The sequence below is a fragment of the Elgaria multicarinata genome, chromosome 9 (assembly GCF_023053635.1).
Source record: "Elgaria multicarinata webbii isolate HBS135686 ecotype San Diego chromosome 9, rElgMul1.1.pri, whole genome shotgun sequence".
Lineage (NCBI taxonomy): Eukaryota > Metazoa > Chordata > Lepidosauria > Squamata > Anguidae > Elgaria > Elgaria multicarinata.
The window spans coordinates 24,894,794-24,911,003 of NC_086179.1; the positions used below are offsets into that span (position 1 = coordinate 24,894,794).

The 16,210-nt window shown below is 43.7% G+C and overlaps 1 protein-coding gene across 2 annotated transcripts in view; it reads right to left on the minus strand.

Annotated features, from left to right (window-relative positions):
- DGKI (diacylglycerol kinase iota) overlaps positions 1–16,210 on the minus strand; it is a 216,838-nt gene that overhangs the window by 105,424 nt on the left and 95,204 nt on the right. For both annotated transcript variants that reach the window (XM_063135050.1, XM_063135049.1), the window contains exons 13-18: positions 13,546–13,659; positions 10,415–10,552; positions 7,870–7,948; positions 3,145–3,200; positions 1,377–1,439; positions 607–680 (exon numbers count right to left, since the gene is read on the minus strand). In XM_063135050.1, the coding sequence (XP_062991120.1) occupies positions 607–680; positions 1,377–1,439; positions 3,145–3,200; positions 7,870–7,948; positions 10,415–10,552; positions 13,546–13,659 (524 nt within the window). The remainder of the gene's footprint in view (positions 1–606; positions 681–1,376; positions 1,440–3,144; positions 3,201–7,869; positions 7,949–10,414; positions 10,553–13,545; positions 13,660–16,210) is intronic.

A 16,210-nucleotide genomic window follows, 5' to 3' on the forward strand; every position in this document is an offset into this window, starting at 1 on the left:
AAACATAAAAACAATAGTAGTGTTGGAATGGGGCTATAAGGCCCTCAAGTCCAACCCCCTGCTCAATGCAGGAATCCACCTTAATGGATGCCTGACAGATGGCTGTCCAGCTGCCTCCTGAATGCCTCTAGTGTGGGAGAGCCCACAACCTCCCTAGGTCATTCGTTCCATTGTCGGACTGCTCCAACAGTCAGGACGTTTTTCCTGATGTCCAGCCGGAATCTGGCTTCCTGTAACTTAAGCCCATTATTCCATGTCCTGAACTCTGGGAAGATCAAAAAGAGATCCTGGCCCTCCTCTGTGTGACAACCTTTTAAGTATTTGAAGAGTGCTCTTATGTCTCCCCTCAGTCTTCTCTTCTCCAGGCTAAACATGCCCCGTTCTTTCAGTCTCTCCTCATAGGGCTTTGTTTTCAGACCCCTGATCATCCTCATTGCTCTCCTCTGAACCCCCTCCAGCTTATCTGCATCCTTCTTGAAGTGTGGTGCCCAGAACTGGACACAATACTCAAGATGAGGCATAACCAGAGCCAAATAGAGAAAGAGGAAGTGTGTGTGTGGTTTACTCAGCCCCAAGTAGCTTTAAAAAATGTAAATAAGAATTTACCTGGGTATATTTAAAAACACTATACATTGAAATTTCAACTCCTGGATCTTTGAGGTCAGATCTGTGCCATCACACTGCCAAGAGAAAAAGAAAGCGTGTGTATGGTTGAATAAAAACAAGCACAACTATGTTTGTTTCATAATAAAATCAGCATTTTTAATGTATTTCAATGAGGGCTTTGACTTAATGAGAAATGAAAAATGAAAGAAGAGGGTCATACATCCCACATCACATGAAAGGCCCAGAGGAAGCAAATAAATCTGCTTCTGCTGAATTCCTGGCAAAAGCTCAGGCATGTTGTCATAGCTTGAACTGAGTGCTGACATAATAACTAGAGGGAGGTACCATATCTGGTACATGGAATGTAAACTGAGTAGATAAACAAAGGACAAAAAAACAAGGGAAGTTTAACTATAGAGGAAAGGGGTGCCCTCCCCACTTTTTGGCTTGGGTCCCACCCACTTTGGGCTTTGGCCACACCCACTGCTGTTATCACTTTCTCTCAAAGGAATGCTGTCCCTGACTTATAAAGGGTTCTCCACTGATGAGTTAAGGGCATCAAAGGCCTGTTCTATATTAAAACACACCAACCAAGAACAATACACCTGGGTCCAAGGCTTGAATTAGCATGAGTGAAGAGTTTTTCCCCAGTCTTCACACAAGGTGCGCAAATTGACAAGCAGCACAAATGATTCTCTACTCTTGTTTTTACCAGCTACATCTCTCCCACACACGTCCGTAAAAAGTGCAGTCCCATCTCTTATACTCACCACAACTTTCACATGTTTGGATAAATCTCTGGAGCTCCTCTGAAGGAAATCTGAAAAGGCTGCCTACATCATACAAGGGGAAAAGGGGAGAGGGAAAAGAAAGGGGATCATCATTTCATCTGTGTTTCCTGACATTGCTTCTAGGGTCTGGAGTGAGAACAAGGCTTCGCTAAATTAATTTTTCCCATAGAAAGCAATCACACTTCAGTGCACAATTAAGCACTGAAATCCCTCTCGAGTTAATATGAATTAATTCTTTTCTCTGGCTTATATCACATATTTCTCTGTATTGTCACTTACAGAAACATTTGGAAGCTTTCTCTGCTGCTTACTGTTTTGAATTGTCTAAGGGAGCAATCCTATGGTCTCTGGGAGAATGTCCACGGGAATATAGGATTGTTTGGAGCCCCCTTCCAAGGCCATAGACACTGCTACCACCTTGGGTGGGGGACTCCAAATGCCCCCCTCCTCCTCCTCCTCCTCGCAGCTACCATGAAAAGAACCTCATCAGTTGCTTCCCAAGGTCGCAAATGGGGCCCTGCATGGAGAGAAAATGGAGGAGACTGGAGAGGAGAGGAGAAGCTAAGATAGCCAGTGTGGTGTAGTGGCTAAAGTGTTGGACTGGGAGTCGGGAGATCTGGGTTCTAGTCCTCACTCGGCCATGGAAACCCACTGGGTGACTTTGGACCAGTCACAGACTCTCAGCCCAACCCACCTCACAGAGTTGTTGTTGATATGAGGATAAAATGGAGAGGAGGAGGATTATGTATGCCATCCTGGGTTCCTTGGAGGAAAAAAGGCGGGATATAAATGCAATAAATAAATAAAATAAATAAGATATGAAAAACCCTATGGTCTCTCCAGCTTTGCCCAAACTCCCAGAAGTGCACCATCTCTAGATGGGCTCAAAGGCCCATCTTTGGGGGGAAATGTAAAAAGGAGGACTGAGAGGCGAATATCACATCCATCACTCTGCCAGCAGCACCGTGGCAGGGCACTGGATACTTGGAAGCCTTCAACAATGAAGGCTTCCTTCTATGGGACACACAGTCCTATGGAGTCCCTTGAATCAGGAGTGAAGACAGCAATACGGGAAATGAGTCCCAAATACTCCAAAAGGATGACCTGTGGACTACCTCGTCCTCCTTATCCTGCAGCACTGCCCTCCCCAATCTGATTCTCTCGAGTTATGCTGGACTGCAACTCCCATCATTCCCAGGCAGCAGTGGAAGTAATGGGAGTTGCAGTCCAACACATCTGGAGGGCACCAATTTGGGCAAGGCTGATGTAGCATCCCAGTTTGTGGGAAGGGGGATGCAGATGGAGAGCAAACAATTGTCTTGATGTCATAGGATTCTTTCAAGGTGGTGGAGTGTTTGGCTTGACTGCTCAGTGGTTTGGTCCCATCGAATAGATCACTAGGCTCAGGACTCATGCAGCCAAGGCTCTAGGAAGTGCTTGTAATGGAAGAAAAACCACATAATATGGGAAGGTGGTGACATTGGTGCAGCTAGGGGGAAAGATTTCAGAACTCCACAACCCAGGGGGTTCCCAAATGACCCGCCAGAGAATAGAAGATGATGAAAGCATCAGGGCAGCAGTTAAATTTCTGAAGGTATAATAGGGCCACCCAGGGTGCAGAGCTAGTTAGGTGCCCTAGATGTATACAGAGAACCTTGGGATTGCAAGACTGATTGAACCCGTGTGAGCAAAGCAACTTGTTTACAAAAATAAGCAAAAACAACCTCACACAGGCATTTCAACTCACCCCAGCATAAAACATTTTATTTCGAAAGCGGCTGTTGAATTTTTCAGGATTTGCTTCTGTGATAAAGAAGAAAGCAGAAGACACAAAATCTTTACTAAGTCAACCAAACAGTACATTGCACTTGCTGGTTCTGTTCCTGGGTTTCCTTCCGGCAGCCGACAAACAGCTGAATTTCTAGCCACTGCAGGCTGCTGATGGAAAGGAAGGATCCTTGTTTTCTTTCCTTCCTAGATAAGGGAGCCCCAAAGAATGGATGAATTGGACTGAACGTGCCACTAGTCTATCATCGGGGTAGAAGTGGGGTGCAATTTGCACAGCCAACTTTTTCAAGAGGCCACTTTGTCAAATGGTGATGTCAGCTGATCTTGTGTAGAACCAAGAAGAGTTAATTTAGATTAACTAATGTGGAAGGGTTAGTTGCCATTCCATGTTTATGGAAAGACCTACCCTTTAGCTTCCAACAAAGAGAGGGGTGTGGGACTCTAAAATTCTATGATTCTATGAGATTGAGACTGAGAGAGAGAGAGAGAAAGGTTACATGATTGAAGTGTGAACCTATGTAGGCAAAATCTTACTTCCTGACACATGTGTTTTATAGGCAAGGGGTGGGGTTGTTATGCTCTTGGCTCTTTTGAATGGGCCAATAGCTATGGTAAACTGCCCAGAGAGCTCCAGCTATTGGGCGGTATAGAAATGCAATAAATAAATAAATAAATATTGCATTACCTGGCACCTGGTGGCACAGCAAAGCGCTTCATGGCTCTAAACACTTGGAAATCTCTCCCCAGCCTTTGGAATGTCACACCCTGCAGCTAAGGAAACCACTTGATGCAGTGTGAATTTTGGCAGACAGAGTGCCAGACAGGAACGGATAGTTTAGCTGGAGTAAACTAAATGGACACAGCCAGCAGGGGGCAGGATTCCAGGAGATTGATGTTGCTACTCTTTGGGGATCTGATGCACTGCATTACTCATTGCACAATTTGCTTTAGGAATCCTACTTGAACCATAAGGCTGTCTTCCAGTGCTGTTTCTCCTTGCCAGGAACTTTCCATCACTCAATGAAATGGGATGAGACTTCCTTTTATAATAACATAAGGATGTAGCTATAAAAGCTCATACCTCAATAATGGCACAAACCTGGGAGCCCCAATGACGGAGCACCCCAATCTTGGAGATTCCATTCTGTCCAAAGTTGTGCAAGGCTCTTCCTGGTAGGGCAGAAGGGCATTTGGGGCCTGATTTTTTATTCCACCCCTCCAAAGGGGAAATCAGTTAGATAAGCTTCACAGTTCATCCAACTTCTCTTCTGTGTTGGGGGCACAGTCATGGGCTGAGAGGGCAGTAGATCCTTTGGCTTCAGGGCCACTTCCTCCCCTCTCCACCAACATGCCCCCAACATGCCTATTCCACCCTCTATGAGGTCAGAATTCTGACCTCATAGAAGGACACCCCCATGGACACCCCCATGGTGGCTGGGTGGATCCAAGGGTGTGTGTGTCTGACATCAGGAAAACCCCTCCTAGTCTGGAGCTATTTCTAAGCCTTCAGAGGGGATTTTCCAATGATACCTCTTGCCCCTGGGACACCGTTTAAGGAACATAAGATTGTAGCCTAAATGAACTGAGTCTCAATGCTGCCACTTATTTCTTTGTATTTTTAGCTACAATACAACATAAGAACATCAGAAGAGCCATGCTAGATCAGACCAAGGATCCATCTAATCCTGCACTCTGTTCACACAGTGGCCAACCAGCTCTCGACCAGGAACACATAAGCAGGACACAGGTAGCACCCTACCACCCATGTTCCTCAGCAACTGGTGTACATAGGCTTACTGTTTCTGATTCTGAAAGGAGGTCACTCCTTTGGAACTTGTCTCTTTTCCCACTGAGATCAGCTGTGTCCATGCACATTCAACTAAAAAAGAGTGGAAGAGCAGGAAATGTGGGCTTCTTTTAAAGGAAAGAAAACTGAGACTCTCCCAATGCCGCAATCTACGGGTGCAAAGCTGATGTGCAGGTCCAGAGAATCTACTCGATCCAGGGTCTTTAATTCTCAGAAAATAAAACATGACTGTCCTGACACACACACCCTTCCATGCCAAATACTCAGAGTTCTCCCTCCACCCCATTATGTGTCACAGTTTATTTTTCTTTTAAATTTGAAGGGGTGGGGAAACTGCATTAATAGAAAAAACAGATTTTGTTTATTTATTTATTACATTTTTATACCGCCCCATAGCCAAAGCTCTCTGAAAAGTTTACAGAGGTTAAAAACAGTGAACATTAAAAACGAATATAAAAATTTAAAACCATCAAAAGCATAAAAACAGCAATAACCATTTAAAACAACTATTATATGAATTTATTTATTGTTTAAACATACCCAGACCCTTCCATCAACATCTGGAGGAGGTCCTCCAAGTGCCACCTCCAAGGGAAGCTTGGAAGGTGACAACAAAGAAGAGGGCCTTCTCAGTGGTGGCTCCCTGACTGTGGAATGAGCTCCTCAGTGAGGCCTGCCTGGTGCTGACACTGTCATCTTTTTGTCGTCAGGTAAAGACAACTCTCTACTCCCAGGTATTTCATGGTATATGATAAGGCAGCTATGTCTGCTGTTTTAGAACAGGTCTATTATGGGGGGGGGGGGGAACATAGTGTATTTAAATTGTTTTTAGCTGTTCACATTACTTTAGTTTTTCTATGTTAAGAATTTTAGATTATTTTTTATTCTGCTGTACTTTGTATTTTTATGAATTGCTGTATACTGCCCAGAACGCTTCAGCTATGGGATGGTACAGAAATGAAATCAATAATGAATAAAAATAATAAATTCTTCCTGGCTAAATTACTCACCTACAGACACACAGCTTGCTTTTGCCCCAGTCTTTCCCCTGTCCCCTGTTTTCTTTTTAAAGACCTCGGCATCCCTGGACTAATGTCCATTCGTTCTTTATAGAGTGCTCTGACTTCATTATTAAGTAATGTTTCCACTAAGTGAGAAAGCAGCCCGGGTGCTCATCCATTCTGTAGACTTCCAAGCACATTTGGCAGGCATTTCAGCACATGTTCATAAAGTAATGAAGGCTCGGCTTTCAACGCCTCGTTCCTTTGCCCTTCCGTGGCCCTTCATTATCATTCTTACTGCTTGCAACCATCTTAAACATGATAAAATATGCATTAGCTCTTTCCATCAGGCATTCAGATCTTTATTTAGCCTGGCATTAGGATGCTCTTTCAAAAAGAAAAGAAAAAAGAAATCTTTCTACATGGCTTTGTGAGGGTATGAAAATGAGGACAAGTAAGGTTGCCATTCGAAATCCGTGGCAGTAAATCATCCTGATGCCAAACAAGGCAGATCTGAACAACCATTTTGGGTATCGTCAACGTGTTTTCCCAGCACACAGCGCAATGATTGCTCATTAGTGCTTGGCTGAGTAGTCCTGTTTAGAATTGCATGAGCAGAAGGACAATATTTCACAACAGGCCGGAGGCCTCTGTTCACATGAACAAAGGCAAATAGCATTAGATACTTTTCTAGGGGTTATTCGGGGTGGCGACCTTGCTTCTGCAGTCTTCTTGCATGCTCTCTGCGTGCACACAAATACACTCCTTACCCTTTCATAACAAGGTACATAATGTTCAGTAAAACCAGGCAAGGGTATCCCAGACTTTGCCCTGTTTCCTTGACAGGAAGTAATCCTTTCTAGAGGAGACAGAGCTAAGATTTCCAGTTATTTTGGGTAGAGATACTGCACGATAGGCAGAAATGTAGCTGTGGGAGTTTTCCCCATAATTCCATCTCTGCATTAAGAAAAAGAGCCCTTCTATTTTAAACCTAAGAATTTTAAACCTAAGAATTTTAAGATGCTGTGATTGTTATTTTAATATTGTATATAGAGTTTGAGAGAGAGAGAGAGAGAGTTTTATATGCTCTTTTAACTAATTTTATGTATTATATTTTATTGTTCCTTGCCTCGATCCAGAGGGAGAGGAAGGTAATAAATAAATTTATTATTAATTATTATTATTAAATTTATATCTTTCATGCAGCTGTGAAGGGTTCAAAGGTGCTGCTTTTAGGGTGGTACCCTGGGAAGAGGAGAAGCTGGATTTACAATAAGGTTTGCCTTGTGTGGTGCAGAGCAGTAAAGCAGCAGTTTCTGCAGCTGAAACTCTCCCCACGGCCTGAGTGCGATCCCAGCGGAAGCTGGTTTCAGGCAGCCGGCTCGGGTTGACTCAGCCTTCCATCCTCCCGAGGTCTGTAAAATGAGTACCCAGTTAGCTGGGGGAAAAGGTAATAACGGCCGGGGAAGGCAATGGCAAACCACCCCGCTATAAGGCCTGCCAAGAAAACGTCAGCTTTCGCTGACGTCCCTCCAAGAGTCAGTAATGACTCAGTGCTTGCACGAGAGGTTCCTTTCCTTCCTTTGCATGAACAAACAGTTCAGAGATAGAGATTCATGGCCTACTTTAAAGAGGAACCTACACCCTTTCTTAACTCCTCCATTGGGTTCTTTAGGACCAATTTCCATCCCATTCACATCCCAAGCCCTACTGTAATGGAGGAAGCGCCTCCTGGTGAAACTCTACCTGTCATACAGGGATTAAAAACATACAGGCCATCTTTAGGGGAGGTATCCACAACAACTTCTTACATATACCCAGGCATTGTCCTGGCCCTGTGGTCTGAGAGAAAAGAGGTCATTTTTTGTTCTCTTACCTCGAGATTCATGGAATTCTAGCGTGACGTGAGCATCAAATCCAAGGCTGAAGTAATTATTGAAAACACTGAGGGGAAGCTGCAATGACACGACCAAAAGCAAAAGTGAAAAGCTTTGTGATAAAAGACAAAGTAATAATATATATTGGCAAATGTTGAGATTAACAGAGCTAGGCATGGTTAATAAGAACATAAGAGGAAGTGCTGGATCAGGCCAAGAGTCCATCTTGTCCAGCATTCTGTTCACATAGTAGTCAACTACACTGCCTCTGGTCCTTGAGGTAGCATATACAGTAGCCATCAAAACTGATAGTCATTGATAGTTTTCTCCTCTATGAATGTTTTCTCCTCTAATCCCCCCCTTTTAAAGCTATCCAAATTGATGGCCATAGCTACATCTTGTGGTAGCACATTCCAGAGTTTAACTATGCAGTGTGTGAAGAAGCATTTCCTTTCATTTGTCCCGAATCTCCCACCATTCAACTTCCTAGGATGATCCATGATGCTACTAATATGAGAGAGGGAGAAAAACGTCTCCCTATCCATTTTCTCCACACCATGCATAATTTTGTACACTTCTACCATGCCTCCCCTTTCTTGCATTTTTCTAAGCTAAACAGGCCTAGACATTTTAACCTTTCCTCATAGGGGAACATAATTTTTTTCTATATACTCATATGAAATCGCCTTCTACTAGGTCAAACTATTCATCCATCTAGTCCAGGACTGTCTTTTACAGGAGTAGGCAAAGGTAGACTGGGATCCACTAGTAGATCACTAAATGAATTGCAGTAGAGAGTCCCTGTACTTTAACAACAGCAAGTAAAATTGCAAGTTATAATAAATCTGGCATGGCTGGCATGGTGATAATAGCTTTTCTCTCAGCCTCACTATTCCTCATCTGTATTCCTTGGATATTCTCATCACTTGAATATTCACCTTCTTGGGGCAGGGGGGCTTACAACTGCCTAGGAGTTGGTGTTGTTATTTTATTATAATTAATTTTATGGTTGTAAGCCTCTTTGGGAGGACTGCTGCCATGAAAGTAGCCTAAAAACATTATATATATATAACCCCAGCAAGGCTTAGGAAGTGGCTTCTCTTCTACCATTGATTTTATTTTAATTTATTTATTGACTTATTTATTATTACGTTTATATATAGGAATGTAGTGAAAGCCCGCCCAGGGCCAGATCTACACTAAGCAGGACATGACACTTTGAAAACCTTTTGAAAACTGCCTGTGGAGTATGGTCTGGGCCCCAACAGTTATCACTACTGTTATAAACTGTTTTAAAGCAGTAGTGTAGATCTGGCCCCACTCCGCGAAGACAGCAGATGCCTCTGCATCGAGTCCTCATGGGCCCAGGCAGAGGTGCCCGGTGCTGGGACACACCTGAGTGTTTGTAAGCCCCCAAGAGCACTTGAGCACTGGTCCACCCAGGCTTCCAGATCACGCTCTCCCCCCCCCCCCACTGCGTTAATGACAGCAGCCATTCACACAGCGGGGGGGGGGGAATCACGTGTTTCTCCCCCCTCCCTGCTGATGGGGTCCTGTTTCTTTCCCCCCACCCATGAGGGCCTTACAGGTTCTATTAACACTTACATTCGGCTTTTTTTTCTCTTGCAAGGAAGCTGAGGTGCCATACATGATCCTCCTTGTCCTCTGCTCCCACAGATGCTTTAAAGGTTAAAATTCATGCCTTTCCACCTTCCTTTTTTGACTCACAGGAATACAGGAAGCTCCCTTATGCTGTTTGAGATCATTGCTCCATCTGGCTCAGTAATGTTTACTCTGAAAACAGCCAAAGCTCTCCAGCGTTCCAGGCAGGGGTCTTTCTTATCCTATCTGGATACACCAGGGACTGAATCTGGGACCTTCTGCATGCAAAGCACATGTTTCCCTGAGTATCAATTTAAACCAATTTCTAGTGGGTTTGGATAACTACAATCAGCAGAGGCTGGTGGCTGCAATTTCAGTGAGGTGTGAATCCATTCTGGGTTTCAGTCAGAACCAGCCAGAACTCTAAAGGAACTATCTAAAGTGCTGAAACTAATTTTGGGATAGGGCTCAGCACCTCGGATAGCTCCTTTAGAGTTCTGGCTGGTTTTGACTGAAACCCAGAATGGATTCACAACCCTACCAAAATCAGAGTCACCAGCCTCCACTGACTCCAGTCCCTGATCCAGTTTGCACTGCATCCACTAGCTTCAGATGCGCTGTCACTCTGAAATTCACGATGAAGTTTAGCTCTTTTGATTTTACATCTTTTAACTGGCCTAATGCTACTAATGAGTGGATTTTATTTCATGCTCACTGGCTGAGTCTAGTTCTTGCATTTCTAGAAACAGTAAATAGCAAAAGTAGTAAATACTTTTAGTAAACAAATGCAATTAATTAATTAGCTATAACACAAAGCTGCATGACTAAGTAAAAATCAGGAGCTGATGAAGAATAAATTGGCACTAGCATTCCCTAGCTGGAAACGTTCCCCCACCATCCCTTCTTCCAGTTTGTTCCTGTGGAGGAAGATGCCACACTAACCTTCCGTGTTCCATCTTCAAGTTCATCTTGGGGCAAATCCGGGTTTCTCTCCACCTGGAGATTCCAGCGGTCCAGTTGGACAATGGTCCCATCTTCAACATGGCAGAGAATTTTTGCAACGGGCTCGTCCGTGTATCCCTGGAGATAGGACAGGTGAACACCCGTGTCAGTAACTGCTCTCCTTTTAGGCAGAAGATGCATTGCAGACTACAGTGGGGGAGCAGGCATTACATTTATTCAAGGACGGTTTGTGATCTCTGTCAAGCACCTTTCAGGACATAGAGAAAAGAGGGTTTGCAAGACCTACAGAAAAGCAAAAAAGGAAGCACCCCAAAAGTAACACTGCCACTTTGCAAGTGGGATGTGCAAATATAAGCAAAACCTCAAGTACATCATGTTCCCATGTCTGGATCGGATTGTGAGCTTTGCTTTTGTTTTCACACACAAATGTGTGCCGATTTTTGTGAGCATTTTCCAAATGTACACAATTTTTTTTCATACACATTTTTAAAGTGTGTTTTTGAACGCATTTTGGTTCTACAGCTTGCATTGCAAGCTCGGTAATGTAAAACCTTCTACTGCAGTTTGTGCTTGGGTCTGTATTTGATTCCAGGTTGTGCAAACTGGGTAAATTCTGCTTTAAAACAACGAACTGAAACAAGTTCCTCCTATACTCCTACTTTATATCCACCAAGGAAACGTCTAGTAGGTACAATGGAAAAGAAGTCACATAAAAGGAAAAAAGCTTCAGGCACTTCTCTTCTTTCTGTTGATTCACCCGGACCCCAGATCTTCAACAATCATAGACTCACAGAATAGTAGAGTTGGAAGGGGCCTATAAGGCCATTGAGTTCAACCCTCCGCTCAGTACAGGAATCAACCTTAAAGGTAACCTGAAAGTGGTTGTCCAGCTGCCTCTTGAATGCCTCTAGTGTGAAAGAGCCCACATCATCCCTAGGTAACTGGTTCCATTGTCATACCGCTCTAACAGTCAGGAAGTTTTTCCTGATGTCCAGCCGGAATCTGGCTTCCTGTAACTTAAGCCCATTATTCCATGTCCTGCACTCTGGGATGATCAAGAAGAGATCCTGGCCCTCCTCTGTGTGACAATCTTTTAAGTATTTGAAGAGTGCTCTTATGTCTCCCCTCAATCTTCTCTTCTCCAGGCTAAACATGCCCAGTTCTTTCAGTCTCTCTTCATAGGGCTTTGTTTCCAGACCCCTGATCATCCTGGTTGCCCTCCTCTGAACACGCTCAGCTTGTCTGCATCCTTCTTGAAGTGTGGTGCCCAGAACTGGATGCAATACTCTAGATGAGGCCTAACCAGGGCCGAATAGAGAGGAACCAGTACCTCACACGATTTGGAAGCTATGCTTCTATTACTGCAGACCAAGTCATAGAATCATAGAATAGCAGAGTTGGAAGGGGCCTACAAGGCCATCGAGTCCAACCCCCTACTCAATGCAGGAATCCACCCTAGAGCAACCCTGACAGATGGTTGTCCAGCTGCCTCTTGAATGCCTCTAGTGTGGGAGCGCCCACAACCTCCCTAGGTAACTGACTCCATTGCCATACTGCTCTAACAGTCAGGAAGTTTTTCCTGATGTCCAGCTGGAATCTGGCTTCCTTTAACTTGAGCCCATTATTCCGTGTCCTGAACTCTGGGAAGATCAAAAAGAGATCCTGGCCCTCCTCTGTGTGACAACCTTTTAAGTATTTGAAGAGTGCTATCATGTCTCCCCTCAGTCTTCTCTTCTCCAGGCTAAACATGCCCAGTTCTTTCAGTCTCTCTTCATAGGGCTTTGTTTCCAGACCCCTGATCATCCTGGTTGCCCTCCTCTGAACACACTCCAGCTTGTCTGCATCCTTCTTGAATTGTGGCGCCCAGAACTGGACGCAGTACTCTAGATGAGGTCTAACCAAGGCTGAATAGAGAGCAACCAGTACCTCACGTGATTTGGAAGCTATACTTTTATTAATGCAGCCCAAAATAGCATTTGCCTTTCTTGCAGCCATATCGCACTGTTGGCTCATATTCAGCTTGCGATCTACAACAATTCCAAGATCCTTCTCGTTTGTAGTATTGCTGAGCCAAGTATCCCCCATCTTGTAACTGTGCATTTGGTTTCTATTTCCTAAATGTAGAACTTGGCATTTATCCCTATTAAATTTATTCTGTTGTTTTCAGCCCAGCACTCCAGCCTATCAAGATCACTTTGAAGTTTGTTTCTGTCTTCCAGGCTATTAGCTATCCCACCCAATTTTGTGTCATCTGCAAATTTGATCAGTGTTCCCTGCACCTTCTCGTCCAAATCATTAATAAAAATGTTGAAGAGCACTGGGCCCAGGACTGAGCCCGGCAGTACCCCACTCGTTGCCTCTTCCCAGTTTGAGAAGGTTCCATTGATAAGTACTCTTTGAGTCCGATTCTGTAGCCAACTGTGAATCCACCTAATAGCTGTTCCATCTAGCCCACTTTTAGCTAGTTTGTTAATCAGAATATCATGGGGCACTTTGTCAAAAGCTTTGCTGAAGTCAAGATATATGACATCCACAGTATTCCCACAGTCCACAAGGGAGGTTATCCTATCAAAAAATGAGATCAAATTAGTCTGACAGGATTTGTTCCTGACAAATCCATGTTGGCTTCTAGTAATCACTGCATTGATTTCAAGGTGTTTACAGATTGACTTCTTTATAATCTGCTCCAGAATTTTCCCAGGGATGGATGTCAGACGGACTGGTCTGTAGTTCCCAGGTTCCTCCTTTTTGCGATTTTTATAGATAGGGACAATGTTAGCCCTCCTCCAGTCGTCCGGCACCTCACCCGTCTTCCATGATTTTGCAAAGATAATAGACAAAAGTTCTGAGAGTTCTTCCGCTAGCTCCTTCATTACTCTTGGATGCAGTTCATCGGGCCCTGGGAATTTGAACTCATTCAAGGAAATTAGGTGTTCTTTGACCATTTGTTTATCAATCTCAAACTGCAATCCTGCCCCCTCAACTTCTGCTTCACTTTTTCCAAAATAGTACTTGTTTTTTTTACAGCCACATCACACTGTTGGCTCATACTCAGCTTGTGATCTACATCATTTTACATGCCAGCCTATCACCCTCAGTAGGTCTCTTACCCCTCCCCAGTTGAGGGTGCGAGCAAGGTCATTCCCAGTGCCAAGAGGAAGCACAGCGACCGGAGGCTGGGGATTCAGCTGCAACTCATCCAGGATGGACAGGATCCAGCCCACCTAACCATTAAAAAAAATGGCAGGAAAGGAAATAACAGTATAGGCTCTACACAGAGAAGAAAGTTCTACACAGAGAAGAAAGCAGCTTTTAAAGCTCAACGAAAAACTTTTCTTTTTCCTAAAGCTTTTAAAACTTGATGTTGTGCAGACTTCTACTGTTACTTTCTACTGTTAGTTTTACCCTACCCTGTGCCTGCTTACCCTACCCTGTACCTGTTTGCATTCTCTTCCCCTCCTTATTGTTTTACTATGATTTTATTAGATTGTAAGCCTATGCGGCAGGGTCTTGCTATTTACTGTTTTACTCTGTACAGCACCATGTACACTGATGGTGCTATATAAATAAATAATAATAATAATAATAAACTACTGAGATCGTCTAAGTGAGCATCCTATCAATATGCTAAGCAGGACTATTTTCTCCCACTGGTGCATGCTTTACAGAAATTTTTGGTGATGCAAGGACAGGGAAGGCTCACGATCCAAAGACAATTTGGGGCAGGACCAGCCACTCCCTACCTTACAGGATTGTTGTAATGATAAGGGGCGGGGTGGGTGGGGTGGAGAATTATGCACAAAGTCTTGAGTTCCCCGGTAGGTAATAAATGAATAAAAGTAAATAATATCCCTTTGTCCTATTCCCGCACCAAAGCCCTGATCCAAATAACATATATATATGTGTGTGTGTGTGTGTATATGTGTGTGTGTGTGTGTGTGTATATATATCACACACACACACACACACACAGAGAGAGAGAGAGAGAGAGGGGGGGGCCTGGTTCAGACAACACTTGCTAAACCATGCTGCTTAACCATTTTGTGGTTAAGCAGCATGGTTTAGCGTGTTGTCTGAACCATGCCATTGAGAGGCCCCATTCAAAAGACACCTTAAACCATGGCTTTAATTACAGTGGTTAAGCCAGAAAGTCATGGTTTAAGGTATCTTCTGAATGGGGCTGCTATTGCATGACAAGAAAACATACAGTTGAAAAAAATGTGACTGTGATTTTCCATTTCACAGCTAATAGCAGCTTTGGAAAGGAAGGGGATTTAAGTTGAGGGACCAGCAAGGGGGGAAAGGGTCAGATGTACACGCTCCCCTGTGTCACAGCCGCAATCCGAATCACCCTCTCCCTTCCCCATTGTTGCTCTTTGACAAATAAGACTTTTATTCCATTGCGAAGGGGGATCCGCCATTTGCCCAACAGAGATTTAGTGCTTCCCAGAGGAAACCCCCAAAATAGTGGAAATGCTCTTTTCTCGATCAGGACAAGTCAGTGGAGCTCCCTTATGGGAGCTTCATCAACCTGCCCCGTTGCCCCTGGAAGTGCTAAATCTTCATTCTGCAAGCAGGGGGCGCCACTTGTGGATGGGAATGGGTGTAGTGCAAGAGAATCGGTGGGGGCCTAAGTGCTCTGTTGGATTCTGCCCCATGGATCCTAAATGCTTAGTATGATTTGGGATAGGACACCTTTTGGTTTGTGGTGAATCAGTGATTGAGTGAAACAGTCAAGGACAGAGAGAACCTGGAGTTGACAGTGCTCCATTTATCACACACACAAAAGAGTTAACATTGAGTAGGGACACTGGAAAATCTCCTACTTTCTGTTTCCTTTCAATAATGCACAGTAATATCTGGTCTCATTGAATATTCACTAAATCCATTTGAGCAAGATTTTCATTTCTAGATTTAATGGCTTTTGGAACGACGAGACATTAATTTGCTTCAAACATAACCTCAGCAATGATAAGTCATCTGTCGCTCATATTAATGAAAACTTGCTGCCCCCGCTAGCTGAAAATGTGAAATGTAAGGGGAAAGAAGGTGGAAATAACAAAGCCAAACCCAGTTGTTTGTTTGTTTGTTTGTTTGTTTAAGAGAGGGGGGGCAATCCACCAGAAATATCTCCTACACGGACTTCCATGAAACACTATGGTAACACACACACCCCAAGACCAGACATACATAGCATTCTAAGGACTGGTTCACACATACATGTCCATCACTTATTTATTTATTTATTTATTTATTTATTATTTATTACATTTTTATACCGCCCAATAGCTGAAGCTCTCTGGGCGGTTCACTTGATTACTTGACAGTTCATTCCTGTACACCAAAGCCTGCTTCACATGTGTATGTTTAGCATTCAATAACTGCAACATGATGCATTGCTCGTGTGAGCAAACCATCACAGATATAAAAACACAAATTGAACTTTTAAACTACTGCACATGGTTAAAATGCAATGCTCTCCAGTGGAGTCATACAGTAAGCAGGTATAGAGAATTCAAGTGGTGGACATGCATGTGTGAACTGCCCCTTAATCACTAGCAGCTGATTGTGTGAACTAACTTGATTAAGGACCATTGTACTTGAACTTATATGAAAGTTCTATCTGTAATGTTGTACCCATAGCCATCAAGTCCTAAGACATATACACATAAGAAGAAGCTTTATACCTGGCTGGAGTATTTGCCTGCCTGTATCAGTCTCTGTTTGAGTGTGCTTCTTGTCAGAATTGATGTCCTTCCCTCCATGAATGGCATT